This window comes from Microcebus murinus, chromosome 8 (assembly GCF_040939455.1).
Source record: "Microcebus murinus isolate Inina chromosome 8, M.murinus_Inina_mat1.0, whole genome shotgun sequence".
NCBI classification, from domain to species: domain Eukaryota; kingdom Metazoa; phylum Chordata; class Mammalia; order Primates; family Cheirogaleidae; genus Microcebus; species Microcebus murinus.
Genome location: NC_134111.1, coordinates 80,555,503 through 80,572,011, shown reverse-complemented (window position 1 = coordinate 80,572,011; position 16,509 = coordinate 80,555,503). Strand labels below are relative to the sequence as shown.

Genomic DNA, 16,509 nt, shown 5'->3' with positions numbered 1-16,509 from the left:
TAAAAAATTATCCAATGTAATTTACTATGTTAACAGAAAGAGAGATATGATTATCTCTGTATATTCTGAAAAAAATTGATAAAATTCAATATTCATTCATGATTTTTTAAAAAGCGCAACTTTGCACTTTGGCTGATAATGTCAATGCAGATTAGTTGACTGTAACAATGTCCCACTCTGGCAGGGGATGTCGACAGTGGGGACGGTCGTGCCTGTGTGGGGGTGGGGAGTATATGGGAACTCTTTACTGTCCCCACAATTTTGCTATGAACCTAAAACAGCTCTAAAAAGTAGATGTTAACTATCGCCTTGACTAGAATAGTAGTTGCTATGCGCTAGGCACTCTCTCTAAGGCACTGGAGATAAAAGGTTAAATTATTAATAAGTTAACTGGCCTCCCTGATTCTACATCCAATCTATTCTCAACATAGCAGCTTGAGTTCTCTTTTTTAAAACTGAAATCAGATCGTGTCGCACTACTGTTTAAAAACATCTCAAAGGCTTCCCGTCACACCCTGGAATCAGCATCAGTGTACATCTCCATACCATGAGCAGCAAAGCCCACATGACCTGGGCTCCACTTCTCTCTCAGCCTCACAGACAGTTCTCCCCGTGCTCGCTGTGCTCTAGCCACGTGGGCTTCCTTTCCGTGTCTGGAAAGCGCGCTTATTCCAAGAAGACCATCTCGTTCCCTTTGCCTGCAACACTTCTCTCGAGCTCTTCCCAGGGCTTCTGCTGCTCTTGCTGTAAGTCTCAGCTGAAACCTGGCTTCCTCCTGGAGGCCTTCTCTGCCCTGTCTGTCTGCAGTGGTGGGTGCCCAGTAACCTCCTAAGCACAGAACTTTTACTTTATTTATTAAACTGATCCCAATGTGTAATTACCCTGCATTGTCTAATTCGTTTGTCGGTGTATGGTTTGTGTCCCTGCCCTGAGCTCCAGCAGGGCAGAAATCTTGTCTGTCTTACTAACTGCAGCTCCTAAAACAGGGTCTGGGGCCCATGGCAGGTGCTCTTTGAACACTTGTTGAGGGAATGAATGAAGGGACAGTCCCAGCCTTGAAGACGTTTCCAGTGTGATGCAGGGACAGCCCGTTATAATTAACTATACCACACTGGCGCTGTTCTCTGGGACTACATGCTTTGACTCACAGATGAGTGAGTCACTAATTCTGTGTTTGTGATGGTGGGGAGGCGGGTGGAAAGCGCCAGCGTGGGAGAGTGGGGATGGGGCGACATAGAGGCAAGTTGCTCAGAAAAGGTGACATTTGAGCTACATCTCAAAGGAAAAATGGGAGCCTCTGGGCAGAGAAGGAGGAAATGGCTATTTCAGGTAAAGGAAACTGTGTGAAGAGAGAGCTTCAGTGTGGGGAAGGGCATTGTAGGCAACAGGACCACCTACAGGAGCAAAAGGCAGTGTGTGAAGGTTCATGTTTACACGTTTCATGTGCCTCATCAATGGGCGGTGACTCTACTCTGGGTTGACTAAATAGGCCCAGTGTTGTAACGGGCAGGTTCACACCACAGAGAGTGTACGGCTTTTAAGAGTAGGACTGTTTTCCTTTCAGGTGCCCCGAGTTTCATCTCTCCGCCTCTCCTTGCACCCTTTTGCCATGTTAACAGCACCCAAAGCAGCAGAATATGCCCGCAAACACGGTAAGCCTGTTTACTTGCATCGGCTTAGAGAAATGGAACTATAATTAGGAAGTGGACACCCAAGGCAAGCTCAAAGTTGTAATGGTAATTAGATTTCTCTGTCTGGTTGAATTAAAAAGAACCAGGAGGTTCTATGACTTGATTTCCCTCCAGTATGGGAATCAGAGAAGTCTTATTTCTCAGCCCTCTTAGTGATGGCAGCAAAACACTCCGGAAGGGAAGGATTTAAAACTGTGGGCCGGGCATGGTGGCTCATGTCGGTAATCCTAGCACTTTGGGTGGCTGAGGCAGGCGATTGCTCGAGGTCAGGAGTTTGAAACCAGCCAGAGTGAGACCCTGTCTCTACTAAAAATAGAAAGAAATTCATTGACCATCTAAAAATATATACAAAAAATTAGCCGGGCATGGTGGTGCATGCCTGTAGTCCCAGCTACTCAGGAGGCTAAGGCAGGAGGATCCCTTGAGCCCAGGAGATTGAGGTTGCTGTGAACTAGGCTGATGCCACGGCACTCACTCTAGCCTAGGCAACAAAAAAATTAAAGTCTGTCTCAAAAAAAATAAAGAAATAAAATAAAACTGTGGGTGGACACATTAAAAAAAGTTTTATATACAGAAATGGTTACTACATATGTCTATAGGTATCAAGTCAAGAAAAGGAGCAGCAAATAAAAATGCCACCGGCAGCTCTACAAAGGAAGCAATTACCACGGAATGGAAATCATCAAAAAGGCTTTCAGGCACACAGCCAAAGAACAAAGTAGGTCTAAAATCATAAATTGGACCAAATTGATATCAGATGTTTCGGGAGTACTTTACTTATATTGTGGTTAAAGGTCTAGCCTTTAGAATCAGATGCTCTAGGCTTAAACCTAGAGCCCACTGCTTACCAGCTGTGTGACTTCAGGCAAGCTACTCAAACTCTCTGTGTCTCAGTTTCCTCCTCTGCAAAATGGGAAGAATGATGATACCTACCTCTCAAGGTTGTTGGGATGATTAATTCAGCTTATGCATGTGAAAAGATTAGAACAGTTTTTGGCACAGAGTGAACTCTAAATAAATACTAGCCATTATTATCTTTTCGGCATTCGAAAAAATACTATGCACGAGTTCATTGGCATTTATTCTATTGATTCAAATAAGCATGTTAAGGAGAAGATTAGTATTAGTATCTGCATCCCAAATGTTCCTATTCCTGGTCTCTCTCTCTCTCACTGATGAAAATTTTATCTTTTCCTGCTCAGCATCTCCCCTGCTCCTGCTCTGAGCATCTGATTCCTGATTTTTATGTTGCAGAATTCAGAGAATGGTCAGAGATGGACAGGGCTGGAGAGAAAGGAGAAAGGGAGGAGGATTCTTTGCTCTTCTAGTTCTGGGCTCTCAATTGTAATGTGCAAAGCGAAAAGAAAACTTAAGAAGAAGTTAGAGAGCTCAAGTTGGTGAACATGATAAAGTGGAGAGGAGAGAGAATCAGAAAAGTTGTACAGGCTGGGTGTCTGGGGTATTTTAGGGCTCTGTTGAATGAGAGACTTTGGATATGCTAGAGGGTCATTAGGTAGGAAACGGAGAAGGGAACTTTGAGAATTGATACACTAAGTTATGAATTGGGTTTGCATCAGGAAACAGTGAAAAGTGAAATTTTTTTATTTTTTGGGGAAATAATTTCAAGCTTAGAGAAAAGTTGCAAGAAAAGTACAAAGAACCTACATATTTCTTTTACCTAGAGTCACCAATTACTAATGTTTTGTTCCATTAGCTTTATTCTATTCTCTCTCTCTCTCTGAATATAGATACAAATATATAATTTTTTCTGAGCCATTAGAAGTTATATACACCCTATCACTTTACCCCTATATACTTCAGTGTGTATTTCTTTTTTTAATTTTTAATTATTAGGGATTCAGTGTGTATCTGTTAAAAACAAGTCATTCTCCTAAATAACCACAGTAATCAACTTCAGCATATCTAACATTAGTACTTTAATCTACTGTCTGTATATGAATTTTGTCAATTCTTTTTAAGCATTTTTTTCCTTCTGTACAGAACCCAGTGTGTGATCATATATTGCATGCAGTTGAGAAATATAACTCAATTTCCAAATCTATCAGAAGAGTTCCATGGAAATTCTTTCGTACCTGCATTTATCTAGTCCATCTTTATTAGTAAATTAGTATCTGATGTTAGACCTTCACTTCCTATAGATAGAAAGCTAATTCTGTGTCCATGTTAAATTGATGTGCTTGATACCAAAATCATCTTTTATTTTGTAGGTCACTTAGAAATTTGGAATTGTACGATGGGACTTCATAATAGAGTCTCTGGGAGGAGAAGAGAAACATCATCTTAAAACTGCAGCTCTTGCCAGCACATTTTTCTTTACAATTAGCTTTTGATGCAAACTGCATTGGAGTGTTATTTTTGATGTCGAGCTTTCTTCTCTTAGAGGCACATTGCACAGCTACATTTTGGTTAAAAAAAAAAGAAAAAGATCCTGTACTACCTACTTCATTGTGACTGGAAAACTGTTGGAGAATTCAGAGAGTATACAGCATTTCTGTGTCAAAACAGGTTGGCTTTGTGGCACATTTTACAAATGTGTAGCATTGAATATTGCATAGTGATGGAGTAGGAGGCCGTTTTCCAAAGATTTGATCTGAAATAAAATGAATCTGTCATTGATTGCCTTTACTATGTTCTCATACGAAAAAAATTTTTTTTTAATCATTTCAATAAAGCATTAAAAGAAAAATGGGTGTAGGCTTTCTTTCAGTAGAATATAATGACCACTAGGAAAAGAAAAACGTTCTAGTCTTTCAGTACCTTTCCAAAATGCCGATTAGGCACATGGCCTAGCCTGTCAATGTATGTAATAACAATTTGGTCAAAGGTCAGTACAGATTATACCTTTCTTAAGGTTTTGGTGTGCCATCTGTTTGCAGAACAGTTTTCATCAGCATGCACAAAAACATGGTGGGATTTGTAGACTTCTTCTAAAATTGGTGGTGTATTCTCATTATGGGGTGTGGCTGGGGAGACCAGTGCGACCTTTTCCACACTACATTTGATTATGGTTGTAACTAAGATTTACCACTAGGCCCGCAGCGGTAGGAGAGAGGCAGAAGAGGGTAGCAGTGACCTCTGGTCCCCGCATATACTCCCAGGTGTCTTGCTTCACAGGACTTTGCCCAGTTTTCTTCTGTCTAGCTCTGCTAGTTAGAATATTTTTTTCTTTGTGGCTATTGCTATCTCTCCTTTGACCTTCTGCACATTTGCTTTACTTGCTGCGTGAGGATTTTCACAGCGGACATTGGGAACATACTGCTAGCTGTGATGAGACCCTTTTAGAGTCCCTTCACAGATCTAAAGCACTTGATTTCATCTTCCTACATGCATGTGAGATGACAAAAGATAATCTGAGGTTTGGAGACATCCTCTGCCCCTGCACATTTGAGGAGTGCTTCTAAATCAGTAGGTTGGCAACAATGGAGAAAGTTCTTCAGGCAGTCACCTGGGTTCAATGCAACAGTGACACTATTGGAAGGAAAAACACAGGCAAGTCCTGATGCTAACTTTTTAAAAAAATTTTTTTTTATTACTTCATATTATGGGAGGACAAATATTGTTAGGGTTACATATCTTGCCCCTGCCCCCCCCCACTATGCCGAGCTTCTAGCGTGTCCAGCCTCCAGGTGGTGCGCACCGCACCCACTGTGTAAGTACACACCCTTCTCCTCCTCCCCCCTTCCACCTGCCACTTCCCGATTACAGAATTTTTTTTCAGACATTTTGGTTACAATGTATATCTTGATCTCTCCCTAAAAAGGGATAGAGGTAATCCCTTCCCCCCCACAAGGCTTGCCACTTCCCTAAGATGTGGGTCAAAAAGTAATGTTAGAAGACCAGTGGCGGGGGTAGGGAAGTGGAAGGATCCTGTGTATTTTTCTGCTCTTTGAGCCTGTCACAGACTCTTAGGAAATCTATTTATTTTTAGCTCAAGAAGTGTTTAATGTCAAGATAAAATATACCTATTTTCAAAATTTACTGCTTTTCACCAGCAACTCAAAGTTCTATATTTAAAAATTGCTTTTATTCTTTTCATCTCATGAAATTGTAATGTGTATATCTATAATAGAAAATTAAGGAAACATAAAGCATCAAAAAGAAGAGATACAAATATAAAACTAAGATCCATATTCTTGCCGTTCGTTGACTGCCATGATTGACATATTGGGGCACACACAGTTCTAATCTTTTCTTTTTGCTACATAAACATGTGCAAACTATTTTTTATCAAAACCATATCACACTGATGAAGTAATTTAAGAAATGTAATTGTCTTTTAATCAACGGATTTTTTTGTTTGGGACTTTTTTGTTGCTGCCTCACACTTCAAGTCCTTCTGGAACCCATATGCTTCTCGTGAGTTACCTTAGATGGAACCACCAACCTCCATCTCAGCAGTTTCCATGGACAAACATTGCAGAATGCTGGGCATGTAATGTATTTCCAGCGAGCTGCATAGGATGAGAAGTGCGCCCTTTGTCTCCAAGGTCATAATGGCTCTGCTGACTTTAATACCTTTCACTGGAGCTAGTGAGGACAACTCGAAAATGCCAGAGAGAGAGCCCCCTGCCCCATGATCCCAGATGAAAAAAAAAGAACATAGAAATCCCCTTTCGCACTACCCCCAGGTCCCTTTTGTGTTGTTCTTGCCAACACAGCAGCCATCCTGCTATATATACCAGCTGCCGCTTTGTCCCCGTCATACTAGAACGCTGATCATCCGCTGTCAACAGCCATGGGGAAGGTGAGCCCGTTGAGGGGCCGAGCCATGTCTATCAGGTGTCTATGGTGTGTGGGGATGTACCTTCCAGCTGACTGTCTACTGTCACCTTGTTTTCCACTGCAGATCACCTTCTACGAGGAACGGGGCTTCCAGGGCCGCTGCTATGAGTGCATCAGCGACTGCCCCAACCTGCAGGCCTACTTCAGCCGCTGCAACTCCATCCGGGTGGACAGCGGCTCCTGGATGCTCTATGAGCGCACCAACTACCAGGGCCACCAGTACCTCCTGCGGCGCGGCGAGTACCCCGACTACCAGCAGTGGATGGGCCTCAGCGACTCCATCCGCTCCTGCCACAGAATTCCTTACGTGAGTCTTCTTCACCCCGGCTGATGTGAAAGCATCAGTGATCCATGGCCGTCAGTTCCTGTTTGTAGAAGTCAGTTTGCTCCAACTCAGGTCTAGTGTTTGCAGTAAAGACAGCAAGGCCTGGCTCTCCAGCATTAAAGAAAATGTGACAGTAATCTCTTTTCTTACTTAAGAACAACAACATTGCTTTAGGGCACAAGATATCACAACAACATAGTCTTTAAACTTGGAAACATCTAGGTGACCCTAATTTCTAAATAAAAACTGCCTTGTTCAGTAATAAAAGTGTATCTAGATAATAGATATATTTTTAATCTTTCTTAAGGATAAAAAAATTAACAGACTATGAAAGCACAATATATTCATAGGTATAATGTATTGGTAATTTTTTTTACTACATTCTATAACATATTAATCTAGAACCCAGAGCAATATGTTTCAGCTTGTGTGGCTTCGTATTTTCCAGGCATCATATTCAAATAGTTTCTTAGCAGGAACTGAGACAGATAATTGATTAGGATTTCATAGAACATGGTCCTCACCAAAGTGCTGCTTAATGTTTTTTAATCATGTGGAGCATGTGTCTACGCTTTCTGCTGGCATCAGATTACATGGTTGTGGCTAGGGGTTTTAAGAACTGAAATCAAATTTAGGCTAGAAAAAGTTGCAGATGCACAAAGAGATGTAAATAAAATAGACATTTCTTTGGGGCAAGAAATTCACATGGTACAAATGACTTGGCAAAATTTCACTTGAAAAGTGGACATGTGGACTCAGTGTAAATATAAATCATTGTACATTATAAATGCAAAAAGTGACTTTAAAACAAGCTTCGTAAGACTCCGTTATATGGAGTCATAATGGGAATGGGAGTTGAAATCCTCTGCACACTCACTAAGCACAGTTGTGACAGATGGTTGTTACAAAGGACACACCTTTATTCCCTGTATTTCAATGTTTGTTTCTTCCATAAGCTCTCCAGCTTACAGATCGGGTCAGCTTTATTTTAATACTCTTCCTAATTTGATGGAGCAACAGCGTAAAAAGTGAGATTAGGGAAGAAACATTTTACAGGACAGTTTGAAAATCATGCTTCATGAAGATGCAGGCTGATCGTATCACTTTTGTTGAGAACAAGGATGCACACAGTTTATTTTGCTTCTTTTGTTTATTGTCACAACAGACCAGCTCTCACAGGTTAAGGCTGTACGAGAGAGATAACTACCGAGGCCTCGTGTCTGAGCTCACTGAAGACTGTTCCTGCATCCAGGATCGCTTCCGTGTCCATGAGATCCACTCCCTCCACGTGCTAGAGGGCTGCTGGGTGCTCTACGAGCTGCCCAACTACCGCGGGCGCCAGTACCTGCTGAGGCCGGGGGACTACCGGCGGTACCACGACTGGGGCGCCATGGATGCCAAAGTGGGGTCTCTGAGGCGGATCATCGATATGTACTAGGCTGTGCTTTTCTTGTTATGATGCACATAGAAACACAATAAACATACAAAATTGTGTTCCTGGCACTAAGTGGCTCTTGCTTATCTTTAAATAATTATGGAATTCTAATAAATGGTTACCCCAGGCAACTTACCTGACCCCAAAAGATGTTTTAAATGTCCACTTACTTCCTGTTGGTCAGGCAACAGTTATTTCTGGAATATCCATTCTTGTCATGGGAAGGAGGGACAAGCAACTGTCTCTGCCTTTTGTGACCTACAGTCTGAAGGAGAGAGAAAAAATGAACATAACAAAAAACTATTGGAGCCCATAGAAAGTAGAAAATACAGAACCCTTTGTGGCTCGTGGCTGGGACACCAAAGAGAAGAAGGGCTTGCTGGAAGGATTAGGATAGGTGAGGTCTCAGACAACATTAGGGAAGAGAGGCGATTTAAAGAGAATTTCCAAAGTAGAGAAGGTCGAGCCTGCTTGGTTAGGCCATATGTTAGGAAAAGTGTTAAACTAAGAGTGAAACAGCTTGACCAACTCAGCCCCATTTCCCGTTAGCACTTAAAGTCTTCCACACCAGAAAGCCCTTCCCTTTCAGGCAAACCTGATGATTTTTACTCTATTTACTAGCTTCTCTCTTGGAGCAAGTCACTCTTTTTATTATTATTATTATTTTATTTTTTATTTTAGCATATTATGGGGGTATAAGTGTTAAGTTTACATATATTGCCCATGCCCCCCTCCCCCCTCGAGTAAGAGCTTCAAGCGTGTCCATCCCCCAAACGTTGCACATCTTACTCGTTGTAGTTGTATATACCCGTCCCCTCCTCCCCCCCCCACCTGCCTGACACCTGATAAATGTTACTCCTGTATGTCCACTTAGGTGTTGATCCGTTAATACCAATATGCTGGTGAGTACATGTGGTGCTGGTTTTTCCATTCTTGGATACTTCACTTAGTAGAATGGGTTCCAGCTGTATCCAGGAATATACAAGAGGTGCTATATCGCCATTGTTTCTTAATTCCGAGTAGTATTCCATGGTATACATATACCACATTTTATTAATCCACTCATGAATTGATGGGCACTTGGGTTGTTTCCACAGCTTTGCAATTGTGAATTGTGCTGCTATAAACATTTGAGTGCAGGTGTCTTTTTCATAAAGTGACTTTTGATCTTTTGGGTAGATGCCCAGTAGTGGAATTGCTGGATCAAATGGTAGATCTACTTGTATCGCTTTGAGGTATCTCCATATTGCTTTCCACAGAGGTTGAATTAGTTTGCAGTCCCACCAGCAGTGTAGGAATGTTCCTCTCTCTCCACATCCACGCCAGCATTTGTTGTTTGGGGACTTTTTGATAAAAGCCATTCTCACTGGAGTTAAGTGATATCTCATTGTGGTTTTGATTTGCATTTCTCTGATGATTAGAGATGTTGAACATTTTTTCATATGCTTGTTGGCCATTATTCTGTCTTTGTTTGAGAATTTTCTGTTCATATCCTTTGCCCATTTTTTCATAGGGTTGTTTGATTTTTTTCTTGCTGATTTTCCTGAGTTCCAAATAGATTCTGGTTATCAGCCCTTTATCAGATGTGTAGCTGAAGCAAGTCACTCTTATCTTCTCTGTGTCTAAACTTCACTGAAAACTAAAAGTGATGATAAATCCCCTCCTAACTAAATGCCAAGATAATTATAATGAAAAGATGGGAAAAGATTATGAGCACATTTTGTTACCTTTACATTATTATATAAATGTAAATATAAGAACTTAATAAATCCCTGTTGCCTTCCAAAATTCAACATCACAATATGGTCATCTTTATTTTGAACTCCATTATGAGTTTTTATTAAGATTCAATGATGCAGAGTAAGGTATTAATATTTGCTATCCTGCATGTCTCTGGGATTTTTTTCCACTATAGTAGAGCTGGTCTCACAGAATATTAGTTCCTTTTACAAATTTATATAAGCGAAAATAACACTTTGTCCCAGTTGACTTTTTTGTAAAAACAGATAAGCTGATTCTAAAATCCATATAGAATTGCAAGGGACCCCAGAATGGCCAAAACAATCTTGAGAAAGAACAAAAAGTGAGAGTATTCACACTTCCCTATATCAAAACTTACCACAAAATAATGGTAATCAAGATAGTGAGGTACTATAATATGGACAGACATATAGATGAATGGAATAGGATTGAGAGTCCAGATGTAAACCCATAGTCTATGTTCAACTGATTTTTGACAAAGGTGCTAAGACCATTCAATGGAAAATAAAAAATCTTTTTGTGTTTGCTTTTTTGAGACAGATTCTTGCTCTGTCATCACGGGTAGAGTGCAGTGGCATCACTGTAGCTCACAGCAACCTCAAACTCCTGGGCTCAAGCAATCCTCCTGCCTCAGCCTCCCAAGTCCTGGGCCTACAGGCATGTGCCACCATGCCTGACTAATTTTTTCTATATATATTTTTTAGTTGTCCAGCTAATTTCTTTCTATTGTTAGTAGAGACAGGGTCTCACTCTTTCTCCGGCTGGTCTCAAACTCCTGAGCTCAAATGATCCTCCCGCCTCGGCCTCCCAAGAGTGCTAGGATTACGGGCATGAGCCCCCAGGCCTGGCCTGAGCTTTGTTTCTCTACATGAGAAATAAAGTGCTTAAGGGCTAAACTAGGCAGTAATGAGGTGATGTAGATGTTTGGAGAAGGGAGAGATGAGTGAGGGGTGGTTCTGAGAGGAGACTTCCTAGGAAGAGGGGTCTGGACTGCCGTGAAGACTGGGTGGGATTTGGCAAGTTTCAGGGGGGAAGGGAAGGTGTTCCAGGTTTAGGGAACAGCTCTCTTCCCTTGCCCTAGATTGTCATAGACACACTGAGTTTATAAAGCAAAATGAGAAAAAAATTCTCCCTAGCCCTTCTTGGCTGCCAAAATTTAAAACAAACGTACCCACAGTTTTCAGTGTGAATTTTGTCTACTCCCACTATTTCTCTAGTTAACCATAAGAGTTCAATAAAACAGTGAGGGTGGGGACTTTTTTTTTATTTGTTCTTTATATATTGGCTCTCCTTTTCCAACTCTTCAAAGATCTCCAAAGCACTTTTATAGAAAGGATACACAGCTATAATAGAATAAAGAACAAAAATTAAAACACAAAAAAGTTGCATTAATGATACAAAGACAAAAAGTGAGGAATTCTGCTGTTAGCCAAATCAGGCTGAAATCCCATGATAGAACTGACACAATTTCATACACACACACACACACACACACACACAAGCGCACACACACAAGCACACACATACACAAACACACAACACACACACACAAGCACGCACGCACACACACAAGCACACATACACATATACACAAGCACACACACACACACACACACACACACACACACACACACACCCCTCTGTTATGGCTGATGAACACTGGGTTCTGCATCCACAGTGCACTGGCCACTGTGAGATGGGTTTAGAACAGGGGCTTGTCACAAATTCAGGATAACATGTTGTCAGGAGGATTTTTCTGACTATTGGCATGTTCCATTGCAGACTACTTCCTGTGAGTGCAGCAGTGACTACTCCAACCTACAGTCCTGCTTCAGCCACAGCAATTTGGTGCATGCTGGTGAATAGCAAGATCTGGATGCTCCGTGCTGGGGCAGGTACATGGACCACCAGCATGGATGGACTTCAACTACTCACTCTGCTCCATCTGCACAATCTTCACCTAGGTCATTGGTCCCCATAGTCATCATTTGACTGTGATATCAAAATCACCAAACAGAAGACCTTTGTAAAACACTGAACCAAAGTCTTCAAATATATGAAAGTATCCATTGATCACATTTAGTTTCTACACCATAAGCAAGAGTGTACACCATCACAGCAAAGCCCAGGAACACATGCATGATTAATTGATCTACGGAGGCTATGAATATCATAATCTTTAGCATTTATTAAAATAGTGACAAAACTCTCCCCTTTGACCAAAACTTTAGTTAGGCTCCTTTGAGTCCTTTGTTTTGCTAGGCCCAACTTTGGGCTTCCCTCTTCAGTTAAATCCAGTTTGAGCAGGAATTCTCCTAAGTCAGTTTAGTGAGTATCTCCCACCCCCGGCATGTGACCACCCTGGCCAGCCTTCAGCAATCATCCTATCCAGTCAGCTTAGCTAGAAACCCCTTATCCTTCATGTTTCCTCTCAGTCATGTTCCATCCACCGCCCCCCCCTTGGTTATAAAATCCCACTTGTCCCTGTCCAATCTCTGTTCACTGCAAGACCCCATTGCCATGGTCCCCATTCATATTTCTATGCCCCCTTTTCTTTCTTTTTTTTTTTTAATTTTTTTATATTTTTTATTTAATTTTAAAATATTTAAATTTTACTTTTCTTTTTAGCTCTTTTCTTATTTGTTTTTATTTTCTTTGAATGGGTCTGTGGAATCCATGGCCCCCTTTGAACAAACTCTACCTCACCATCTTTAATAATATGTATGATATGATTTTTTTTAATCATTAGTATTACTTTACAATTTACCATGTACTTTCACATCCATTATCTCATTTTATTTTCACAGTCATTCCTGTTTAATATATGGGGAAATTGAGGCTTGGGGAAGTTACGTGACTTTCCACAAGCAGTAACAGAAACTGCAGACGTACGTGTGGATGTGTGTAGCCATCACTCCCCTGAATGTGTTCTCCACAAACAGTGCATGGTCAACAATTTCACAGGAGTTGTTAGTACTGTCATAAAAAAAAACTCTAGAGGAAACAATGCAAAAGCCAGGCCGGGGGACAGGCAGGGTAGGCTGAAACAGTGGAGTCATTTACAATTGCCGACTCCTCCACCAAGCAAAGGTGCAGGTCCTGAAAGCATCACTCCCCCCACCCCCAGCCCAGGTGCCTGAAGCTCCAACATTACAAGCTGATTATACAACTGAGAGCACGTGCTGATTTGAGGCCCAGACATTCCCATGACTTTGAAATCAGCAGATGAGGCAAGCAAGCTCTCTCACCAACTTCTTGAACGAACATTTTATTTCTAGGTATTTTATCTGATTCCCCAATATGTCTTAATATAGTAGTTTGCCTGAAGGCTCCTCAGGGTTGCCACTGGTTGTGCAAGACATTGGGATAAATTCTTCATTGTCACACAGCAGGGGCTAAGGAATGGGCCAGAGCCAGCCTATACCCACCCCACACTCTATCATCCCATGGAGAGTCATGCCAGGGCCTGCGTACCTGCTGGGTACAGTGTGGGTTCTGTTCTAATAGAGGGACCCTTACCCACTCTGGAGTTCCCTCTTTATAGGGTAGCATGACTCAGTGGGGGGGATACACAAGCTGCTTGGGTTGGGGGTATCAGCTATTTATAGGCGTTATCTGGAAACACTAGCTGCCACGCACCTGGAAACTTTGAAGCAGCTGGGATCCTTGGGATCCATAGGATATTAAGGTCCCTGCTCTTGCCAGGAGAGAAAGTTACCAGTCATGTGGAAAGTGGGGAGAAAGTAGTTATTTCATTGTAAAAACTGTTATGAAAACCCAAGGTAATTACTCACCATTCTGCTTCTTGAATTATGATGTATATTAATGTGCCAGGTCAAAGGCAGGCTCTCTGATTTGTGATCTAAGCACTAAACAAATTTTATCTTCAGTTAGGCTTTTATAAATTATAAAAGATCCTATAAAGCCATAATATCTAGAGCATGCACTAATTTCTCCTATCTTCTCTTTTATTTTTCATCACCGCTCCCATAGGATAAGGATGTACCAGATGGCAACAGAGGCCCAGTGTTAGGACTCCTTGAAGTCTAATTCCACATCCAGGATCACCTCCTCTCAGGGACATCTTCCCCTCATCCAATTCCCAAACCTATAAAAGCCCCTGGATCTCCTGTGAGCTGCCCATCTGTAGGGGAGGCAATGCCTCCAGAGGCTCCAAAGAAAACAGGAACTCCACCACTTGGGGAAGACAAATGCCAAGCTGGGCCCTTTAACAGGAGTGACGACAGATGCTGAAATATGTTTAATCTTTACATTTCTTCTGTTAGAATCAATGATATCCTGACTGTGTGTTCCTGATAATTTATCTTTCCTTCATAGGGTTACTGATTTCTCTGTGCATCAAGAACCAGAGATGGGGTGAGTTTGTGTGACTTAAATGATGTTTCTCTAGGGTCCTAAATCATATAACTTCATACTACAGATCAAAATCTGGGTAATTTGAAATCAGATTAATGCTCACTAGGTGATATTTTATCATCATCCTCAAATTTTCACCTATGAATCACATTGAATATTTGGGATCTTATGTAAAAAAGGCTTGTGAGTTTGTTCTCTTTAAGGGCTAGAACTTCAGCACATGAAAGACTGTTCACATTTTTTAGTGAGTCCATTAGCCGAATGATCCTATCTTGAGGACTGAATAGGCCTATTGGGTATAGCTAACCAACAGACAGTCCAGAATGATTTTTCAGAGTCTTTCATCACCAAAAAATTCTTTTTTTATTAAAAGGTTAATATGATCGCCTTAATCAGTATTACTAATCACTTCATTTAAAAATGACTTAGAAGAAAGCAAGAGTGTGGTACACTGTACAAAGAATACTATACAACCACACATGGGTTTTACATATGTAAAAGTCAGGAAGATAAAACACCAAAATGTTAACTGGGGTTATCTCAGCTGGCGGGATGATAATCCATTCTTATTTCCTTCTTAAGTGGACACTGCAGTGGGTTTCCCAGACTCCTACTTGGGACTGAAACACTCCTTTCCTCACTTGCTCACAGCATAAAGCTGAGTTTGTCTCCAGGAGTTTCCTCTGCTGCAGGGGGGTGCCCTGCCCCAGGTTACTCTCCTCCACCCTGGCAGCAAACACTGAATTCCCGGGCAATGCAGGAGCATGAATTCTAGCCCTAGAGTTCCCCAAGGTTGCCGCTATTGCACTAGCTCTCTCGCAGCGCACACTTGCGAGTGCATGCAAGGATCCCTTCTGGCCAGCTGGCAGAGGAGGAAAAAGCCTGAGCTTGGCTCACTCATGGATTGACTTGGTATGTGGGTGCAAGCCAAAAATGGAGTGCTGCTGCATAACAGCTCACTTGGAAGTGGTCCTAAAAACAGCAAAGAGGGAAATCCTCCCAAAATCGGAGGCAGTGCACCTGGTCATCCACTTTGTGTGGACAGAAAAGTAGCCTGAGGTCAGGACATCCGTAGTCCTGTGGAATCATTGAGCACATACGAGCTAGCTAGTCTGGGGCCTGGAAGGAGAAAGATTACAAGAGTTGGGACAAGAAGGTCTGGGGTAGAGGCAAGTGTATGGAGAGATGGGAGTGAGCACAAAGTGTGAAGATGGTTGTATTCCATGTTCATGCCCAGTGGAGGGCATCCACCATGAAAGAGGCACTACACAACTGAGTAGACTGAATGATTTGGTCATTTGATGTCAGCCAGCTTCTGCCAGCAGCCGCCCTAGTATTGCAGTGAGCTTATTAAGAGAGTGTTCATGGTGGCAGGGCTGAAGGCCATGCATTAACTCCTACTTACCAAGGCTAATCTGGCTACTCCCACTGTAGAATGTCTAGTCTGTCAGCAAGAGATTTCAACTCTGAGCTCCAATTTGGTCCCATCCCTCAAGGAGACCAATCAGCCACTTGGTGGTGACATTTGAAGCAGGGCAGGGACACCAAAGAGCAGGCAGGGCTCTGGATAGCCCCCAACAGATGGAAGGATTTAGGCCCCCAGGAGATGTGAGAAAGGGAGGAGGGCCACACTTGTCTGCTTTTGCTCAGGTCAAAGCCGAGTGTTGAAGGCCTACCATGTCCCAATCCTGTGCTCTCAAGCTCGGCTCAGGGCAGAAATGAAAAGAGAGAATTCCCAGCCTCCAGGAGCCTATGCATTTCCAGTCAAGTATCAGTTTTATTCCAGATAAGCCCCCAAATAACAACAATGACGATCACAGAATCTTGAATTTGAACTAAGCTTTACGGTTTTCAAAGCATTTTCACAGCTTACTTCACCAGATTCTTTCACAGCTTACTTCACCAGATTCCCTCGTCCTTAAGATTTCTTGTTATTTAAATTCTGGCTTTAAAAAAAAACAACAACACTACCAGTCCCTGAGCAGAATCCATTGCTTAGTTTCATGACCTTTGAGAAGTCAGTTAAGCAGAGTAAGCTATAAAATAAAAGCATGGGGATAGAATTGCGCTCATCCTTTTGCTCAACTAAGAGTAAAGACTCTTTTCATTTTGATGGC

General features: G+C 41.9%; 2 protein-coding genes across 2 annotated transcripts in view; both read left to right on the top strand.

Moving 5' to 3' along the window:
* Positions 1–4,398, top strand: part of C8H2orf80 (chromosome 8 C2orf80 homolog) — a 33,353-nt gene extending 28,955 nt beyond the window's left edge. The window contains exons 8-10 of the mRNA XM_076005878.1: positions 1,565–1,652; positions 2,291–2,409; positions 3,920–4,398. Of these exons, the coding sequence (XP_075861993.1) occupies positions 1,565–1,652; positions 2,291–2,409; positions 3,920–3,928 (216 nt within the window). The 3' untranslated portion in view covers positions 3,929–4,398. The remainder of the gene's footprint in view (positions 1–1,564; positions 1,653–2,290; positions 2,410–3,919) is intronic.
* A 2,049-nt stretch (positions 4,399–6,447) lies between these two features.
* On the top strand, positions 6,448–8,310 carry LOC105864303 (gamma-crystallin A). Its single transcript, XM_012752078.3, has 3 exons — positions 6,448–6,456; positions 6,559–6,801; positions 7,985–8,310. Exons 1-3 carry the CDS (start codon positions 6,448–6,450, stop codon positions 8,255–8,257), a joined length of 525 nt encoding a protein of 174 aa, XP_012607532.1. The 3' UTR covers positions 8,258–8,310.
* The last annotated feature ends 8,199 nt before the right edge of the window (positions 8,311–16,509 follow it).

Excerpts from the sequence above, each read along its gene's own strand:
- LOC105864303 (XM_012752078.3), top strand. Across the intron at positions 6,802-7,984 it reads CCTGCCACAGAATTCCTTAC|ACCAGCTCTCACAGGTTAAG; the intron begins GTGAGTCTTCTT and ends TTGTCACAACAG.